The sequence below is a fragment of the Phragmites australis genome, chromosome 9, assembly GCF_958298935.1.
Source record: "Phragmites australis chromosome 9, lpPhrAust1.1, whole genome shotgun sequence".
In the NCBI taxonomy this organism is placed as follows: Eukaryota; Viridiplantae; Streptophyta; class Magnoliopsida; order Poales; family Poaceae; genus Phragmites; species Phragmites australis.
The window spans coordinates 36,046,510-36,054,716 of NC_084929.1; the positions used below are offsets into that span (position 1 = coordinate 36,046,510).

Genomic DNA, 8,207 nt, shown 5'->3' on the forward strand with positions numbered 1-8,207 from the left:
ACTCCACACGCGACGCTCACACTAAAAGCTCAAACCTAACAAACAGACAGGACTAACCCAACTCAACTCGTGCACAAATCAACCAAACAACTGCCATCCACACAACTCAGTCGACGGAGCATTGCTCCCATGCCACACATCTCTATCACATAAGTCGGCAGCACATCGCTTTGGAGAAGCGCGCGTTGGACACAATCTATGTTGTGAAGCGCCAAACTGAGTGAAGAGCCACCGAGAAGCAAGGAAGTAGAAGTGAACCTACAGAAGAAGTCGACAAAAATGATCCTGAACAACACAAACGACGTCCGCAACACACGACACAACCAGCAAACAGTCATGCTCGACCTAACTCAACTCACACACCCAACCAATATCCTAAGCAACAAACCGACGAAGACCTACTCCCACACTAAACCAAACCCCCAAAGAGTCGGTGGACGTGTTGCTTCGAAAAAATAAGTATCAAACAGCAACTAATATTGAAAACATTGCATGAAAAGGAAACGCCGCAGTGCCAAGTGAAGGTGCAAGGGCCAACCAATAAAAGAAGCAGAACCGGATATTCAAGAAAAAAAAATGTACAGTAGCTTAATATAGTTCATGATGTATTAACCTTCCATCCACATCTGTTTTCAGTCTTTTGATCGCTGGGCATTGTCTACGTCTGGGAACCTGGAGGCATGCTGGTGCCATGCAAAGACGCAGCTGACATTTCTTCTTCCTGCAGCATCATACTCTACAATTCGTTGAAGCCGCCATGACCATTTCAAGCCACTAAAACTTGGGGACTCTGCGATTGCTGTAAATTAGTTAGAGCTTCCTTGTGATTGCGCGTACACGCCTAGGTAGTAACTACAGGTTCTAGCGGCAAAAGGATATGTATGTCCCCTGGCCGGAGCTTGGCGGCGGTACAGACATTAGGAACATCCTCTGTCTCACCTGCCTTCTTCCATCTTCGGCAGACGCTTTGCCGATGTTAGTAGGCCTCTTGCTCATTCTCCCGATGGTAATGGTATATATACGCACAAAAAAAAAAGTCGGCATACAGATTGGGCAGAACCCTAAAATAATTAAACTTTCAAATCACTAAACATGAGCCATATATGTTGGCCTAAAAAGACGACTGAACAATTAAAGGAAACACGCACAGGTACGACTACACATGACTTAGATCACAAATTAACCATCAATACAATCACACGGCCTCCGAAACCTACTTTTCACAAGCGTGCAAGTGCAAGTGCAATGCAATCACACGGCGAGACAGGAAAAGGAATGAACAAATCGAGATATGTCATACGTCTATGTACAAGAGCATGCATGTGGAGTTGCATCATACATGCATATATAGTTGCATACAAGACGCATGCATGCGGCAACTAATTAAAGAAGCAAGTGCGTGACGACGCCGACGCGACGTGTTTATCGAACAATGCATGATGCGCCATCGTCTTGATCTACGCCGTGATATCGGTGCCACCGTCGACCTCCACGTCGGCCGCTTGCTCTACACCGTGCCCATCCTCACCATGGCGCACCAGCACGCCGTCGAGTACATCGAGCAGCTGCTGGGGCGCGACGAGCTGGGGGAAGTGCCCCACGGAGTCGATGATTTCCACGGCCACCGCTGCGCCCTTCATCCTGCTCCGCATGTACTCCGCCACGCTCGGCGGTGCCACGAAGTCCGCCTTCACCTGGACGATGGTGCACGGCGCGGTGACGGCGTCGAGGACCTCCCGCTGGTCGCCGAGGAAGATCATCCTGGCGAGCTCGAGCGCGACGGCCGGGCGCATCGCGTGGAAGCTCTTCTCGAGGGGTGGAACGCAGTCCGGGTCGCCCGCGGCATTGGGGACGAAGCCCTTTGCCCAGGCGTCGTAGTCCGACGACATGGCGTCCAGCATGCCGTCGATGCCCGCCTTGTCGAAGCCGCCGACGTAGCTCTCCTCCTCCGAGTTTACGTACCTGGATGGATGCACACGCAAATAACAAGTGTCAATATCAACCATGCATGTAGTGAATTTCTATGAGATTTGGCATTCTCTCTCTCTCTCTCTCTCTCTCTCTCACACACACACACACACATATATATACACACACACACACATGGCGAGACTATTCTGCGTCTATGCGCAGTCGCTATTCGTACTGAGCACATCTCACAGTTACAACCTGAAACACTGTGAGTTACAACTTGTTAGGTAGATCAGTTACAACTTCGTATCTAGAAATGCATAATTGCAACACAAGAAGCTAACACTGTGAGTTACAACTTGTTATTCGCACTGCGTATATCTCACAGTGACAACTCGAAATACTGTGAGTTACAACTTGTTAGGTGGACCAGTTACAATTTCATATCCATAAATCATAATTGTAACACGAGAAGCTAATACTGTGAGTTACAACTTATTATTCGCACTGCGCACACCCCCTAGTTAGCACCAAAACACTGTGAGTTACAATTTATAGGGTGTGCGCAGATATGAACTACAGTGAGCATACCTGCAGAATATACATACAATATATATACAGAGAGAATATACATGTCTCCTTTTATAGAGTTTTCGAAAAAAACATGTTAATATATATATATATATATATATATATATATTGAAGGAGAGAGAATCTACACGTCTCCTTTTATAGAGTTTTCGAAAAAAACATGTTAATAAGGTTACATCAATGAAGGCTGCTGCACAATTTCTAGAGGCTCCTCTCTCCTCAGTCGCTGCGGTGAGCGTGACTGCTGCATGGCCGGCTGCTATGCTGAGATTTGGTCATATGTTGGCTATTAAACAGATCGAAAAGCTAGCACGGTGGGGGAAAATTAAAGGACTAAAAGTGGACAAATTCCCAAATCCAGAACAAGTCATATATGTTTGGGAGAGGAAGGAGAACCTTCCTCGGTAGTTGCATCGTCGATCAGTCTCTATATTTGTCTCCCCCAAGAGTTGGGCATGCTGTGTATAACAAATTAAACACCTGATCGGAGGCAGTATATATTTTGTGGAAATTAAATTAAATTAAATCTAGCACTGGAAATCTATGTGCTCAATCATTTAGAAGTAAGACGGACGCTTTGAGTTTGAGCGGGAGATAGACATGGGGGCCAGGGCACGAGTGGAAAGCTAGCTAGCTCACCTGGGGGATGCGCAGAGGAGCACGAGATGGGAGAAGAGATCGGGTCTCCTGACGGACGCGATGCATCCGGCCATGGCGGACATGGAGTGCCCCACCAGCACCGCACCTCTCACCCGCTTGTCGTCCATCAGCGCGATGAGGTCATCCGCGAACCTGCCGAACGTGTACCGCCCCTCCCCCGCCTCCTGCTGGCCAGCACCGCCGCCCCCGCCGGCGAAGTCCCAGTCGAACAGGAGCACCTTGTTTCGGTGGGAGAGGGCGGGGACGAGCTTGTCCCAGAGCGCCTGGCTGGCCCCGTAGCCGTGGGCGAGCACCACCGTGGTGTCGCCGTGCCCGGCCTCCCTCACGTTGGCGTACCACCGCATTGCTTGCTATCTGCCTAACAAGCACATCAATCAGCAATGAGATTATGAAACTGCTCACTGCTCTGCTCGCGTGAATTAAACGACGTCTACTTATAGGATGGAGCTACCTAGCTCACGTCTCACGGGAAAAAAAAGGGTCCCAGAAAGCATCCAAGCCGGGCGAGAGATGCGGTGCCCCGGCCTCCGGCCGGAAAGTGCTGCCTTGTCGTGTAGCAGCAACCAATTCGTGGAGCTAAAGTTTTAACCCAACGCGCGGCACGCCAGTTGGCAGACTTTCAAATTCAAGAATTGTTAAAGTTGTGTATCTCTAGCTTTAAAAATTTACAAAATTGTATCTTTGAAAAATCGAAATGATTAAGAGATAATTTATATGGGCAAATGATTGAGTCCCACCAACGTATGAAAAGTTGAATCGAGTTTTAATAAGTACGGAGTGGGAATTGAAACATATTAAGGTCACGGTTGAGCCACTTGATAGTTCCTGATCTAATCACACTCCATTATTATTCTTTAAATTCAAATTGGAATGGTTAACCCATGATGGATTTCATGAAATAGTAACCAACATTTGGCAATCGGAGCAGCGAGGAAATAATTCTGTTAAAAGATGGCAAAACAAAGTCAGAGCGCTACGACAATATTTGAGTGGTTGAACCAAACATACCTCAGGCATACTCAAAAAGGAGAAGAAACAGCTAACAACGAAAATTGATGAGCTTGATAAGAAGGCGAAGCATAATCCTTTAACGCCTAATGTGATAGTTTTCAAACATTATATTAATAAAAGGTTAGCTCATATTCTAAGAGAAAAAGAGCTTAAATGATATCAACAGGCAAAGATTCAAGAGCTACTAGAGAGATATGATAATATTAAATATTTCTAATTAGTAGCTACTGGGAAACATACGAAGAATAGAATTTATAAACTGGAACAAGTAGAGTGTGTTATTATTGGTGATACCAACCTCAAGAAACATAACACAAAGTACTATAAGGGTTTATTCGGCAAATATGAACATAATAATTTTACAATGAATGAGTCATTAAGACATAACATTCCATATATTTCTGATAATGAAAATGAGATACTCACTGCACCTTTCGAGGAGGAAGAGATAAGAAGGGCAATCTTCCAAATGGAGCATAATAAAGCTCCTAGACCGGATGGATTCCCGATTGAATTTTATCAAGTTTTTTGGAAGTCATAAAAAATGATCTTTTGGATATGTTTAGGGATTTTCACACGGAAGGTTTCTCTCTCTATAACTTGAATTTTGGTGTGATTACTCTCCTCCCTAAAAAAATATTGCTTTAAAAATATAATAGTACTATCATATATGCCTATTTAATATCAGCTTTAAAATATTTATCAAAGTGGTCACTAATCGTATAAATACTGTGGCTGCAAAAATAATTCGTCCTATGCAAATAACCTTCATGACTGGTCGTAATATAATGGAATAGGTCATAATACTCCATGAGACCATCCATTAATTGCATAGGAAAGAGCAGAATGAGGTGATTCTTAAGATCTATTTCGAGAAGGTATATGATAAAGTCAAATAGTTTTTCCTCCAACAGACTCTAAAAATGAAAGGATTTTGAGCAAAATGGTGTGACTGGATCTAAAATATTATGTCTAGGGGACATGTAGAAATTAAGGTCAATGATGAAGTTGCACCTTATTTTTCAAACTCATAAAGGACTTGGACAAGGTGATTCCCTCTCGCCTATTCTCTTCAATATTGTGCCTGATATGCAAGCAATACTAATATCAAGAGCAAAAGAGGATGGACAGATCGATGGAGTTGTACCACACCTTGTGGATAATGGCTTATCAATTTTGCAATATGCAGATAATACTACCATCTTTATGGAGCATGATCTCGAAAAGGCTAAAAATATGAAGCACATACTTTGTGTGTTTGAACAACTCTCGGGTTTGAAGATAAATTTTCATAAAAATGAACTCCTCTATTATGGTGACACTAAAGAATGGAATGACCAATACACAATTATTTGGTTGTGATATTGGACATCTACTTTTTCAATACCTTGGTATTCCAATGATACATAGGAAACTAAGGAATACATATTGGAGACGTGTCGAAGAGAGGTTCGAAAAGAAATTAAACAATTGGAAAGGGAAACTTATGTCTGTAGGGGGCAGATTATGGTTCATCAACTCTGTCCTAAGTTGTCTTCTTATATTCATGATGTCATTCTTTGAGATATCCCGGGGTGTGCCTAAAAGATTGGACTATTTTCGATTTAGATTCTGTTGGCAAGGGGATAACTATAGGAAGAAATATAGACTTGCTAGATGGAACATTTTATGTCAACCAAAAGACCAGGGAGGACTTGGTATTGTCGACCTCTCAGTTACAAATATAAGCCTCCTTAGCAACTGATTTTATCAGCTACTTAATGAGGATGATGTTTGGCAAAAAATGCTTAGAAATAAATATCTCTATGGTAAAACACTTACCCAGGTGGAAAGGAAACCGGATGATTATTATTTCTGGTTTGGGCTTATGAAAGTTAAAAATGACTTCCTCAAATGGGGTTCCTTCCATGTTCAAAGTGGCGGTCAGACTAGGTTGTGGAATGATAGATGGTTAGTCGATAATCTCCTCAGTATGCAACGACATTATATAATGTGATTCAAAAGACACAAGCCACAATGACTGATGTTATGCAATCGTTACCACTTAATCTCTTCTTTCGTAGACCGATTGTAGGGGAAAAATTAATTGCTTGGCAACATATGACGTCAAAAATTGCTTCTGTTCAATTATATAATGAACAAGAGATTTTTAGGTGAGATTTGCATACACATGGAATATTCTTAGTCCAATCCATATACATGCAAATGATATCAGGACCTACCATTAGCAATGCCAAAGGTCTGTAGAAATTCAAGATTTCGCTTAAGATTAAGGTTTTCTTATGATACTTAGGTACATGTGTTCTTTTGATAAAGGATAATCTTCTTAAAAGAAACTGGAAGGGAAACCAAAAGTGTTGTTTTTGCAATCAGAATGAAACTATTAATCACCTTTTTTTTTCAATGCCACCTTGCTAGAAACTATTGGCGAAAATTTCTATTGCCTTAGGTATTAGAAAACCTAGCAGCACTGGTCACATCATGGGTAGTTGGCTAAGAGAGAAGGAGCGAGAAATAAGAACAAGATGTTAGTTGGGGTAGCGGCCATCTTTTGATCAATATAGCTCTACCGTAATGATATGATATTCAATCATATTTTTAATATATCTATATTGCAGGTAATTTTCAGGGGACCTATTGGTTATAGTTCTGAAGATTGCTACAGAAGAAGGATCAAAAGGAAGACTTTTTAAAGGCTTCTCCTGCTTTGGAGGTGGTGAACATGGATATGTTCGTTAAGAACGGGTAACAACTTAATTATACAATAAGTAGGTCATCCTGATATTGAGTCTATGCAATAATGAATAAAAGTCGTTTTGTATCGGATGATGCAAATATTTCACTTTTGGTACTTAAATCGTATAGGGTGAGATTATATAATAAACTTTAAAGGGTTGTATGCATCGGAGGATGCAAAAGGCTAATTTTTTTCCTTTATCTAAAAAAATTCATAGAGCTAAAGTCATGAATACATTAGTAGTGTTTAGGTGAGCTACTTGCTTTTATTTGAAACTAAAAAACTTAAATTACTTTATTTTAGTATATAAAGTCCAAATTTAAGGTAAAGTTGAGAGTTAAAATTCTGCCAGACCTAAGGAGAATGGCCGTCTCATCTTGGGTCGAATACATGCTTTTCTGTAAGAAGAATACTAATCCAATTGCGCAACTGCTGCTGAGTGATTTGGAGTTGTTAATTTGCCTGTGAGGCTGTAGGTGACTTGAAAAGGAAACAGCCATGGAAAAGTCTATTCCTCTTTGGCGGTTTACGCAGGCAAATATGTGAGTTTAAAAGGCAGAAGCAGGTTCAAAGGAGCTAGAACCACAAAAACCGAACAAGATAAGACGGCATCTCAAGCTACCAGTGTTCTCTATCGTATTCGTATCCACCAAATGCCTCCAAAACTTAACTTTTCGTGCATTAACAATTGGAGCCGGCCGGCCTTTGGGTCGCCGTCGTATGACTCATGACTCAATAATTGGAGCCAAATTAATACCCATTGCTATCTGCGCTTAACATATACGTATAATTTCAATGATGGAAACCTGCCATAATTTTTTAATTAGAGACATAACATATAGGTATAATTTCAATGATGGAAGCATGCCACAATTTTTTTCTAAAACCCCAATACTACACACAAACACAAACACATATTTATATCACCACACGCACGCACTTACACCACGTCTATTGAAGACCGGAGACGTATGATTTTAAAATTGACAAAATCATCACAAATATCTCACCGTCGACAAATACGTCGTTTGTTACTTAAAAAAGATTATATCTTGATGAGACATATAAAAAAACAAACCTGAAGTTTGACGCATGGTGAGTAGCAGGTACAATCGCCCCCCATGTAATTTAACTTGTGGTTTAATTCTAAGGAAGTTTGCTTCCGCCTCTTGAATCATCTGGAGTTGTCAACTTGATGCAAATCGTAGATGATGGATGGACATGAACTGTTGGTCTGTTGCAGCTGTAAATCTGACGCAGTGGCCCCTGCCAATGTAATCTAGGCACGGACGGATGA

The 8,207-nt window shown here is 41.7% G+C and overlaps 1 protein-coding gene across 1 annotated transcript; it reads right to left on the reverse strand.

The window, feature by feature from the left end:
• Positions 1 to 1,270: 1,270 nt before the first annotated feature.
• On the reverse strand, positions 1,271 to 3,596 carry LOC133929526 (probable esterase D14L). Its single transcript, XM_062376315.1, has 2 exons — positions 3,142 to 3,596; positions 1,271 to 1,962 (listed from the first exon to the last, which is right to left on the reverse strand). The coding sequence occupies exons 1-2, from the start codon at positions 3,504 to 3,506 to the stop codon at positions 1,458 to 1,460; spliced, it is 870 nt and encodes a 289-aa protein (XP_062232299.1). The 5' UTR covers positions 3,507 to 3,596; the 3' UTR covers positions 1,271 to 1,457.
• Between the last annotated feature and the right edge of the window lie 4,611 nt (positions 3,597 to 8,207).

What these genes read in the sequence shown, in the direction of transcription:
- LOC133929526 (XM_062376315.1), bottom strand. Translation starts at nt 3,506, where the DNA reads ATGCGGTGGTACGCCAACGTGAGGGAGGCCGGGCACGGCGACACCACG. An exon ending in CTCCTCTGCGCATCCCCCAG is followed by an intron (nt 1,963 to 3,141) that starts GTGAGCTAGCTA and finishes GCATCCATCCAG; the next exon opens with GTACGTAAACTCGGAGGAGG.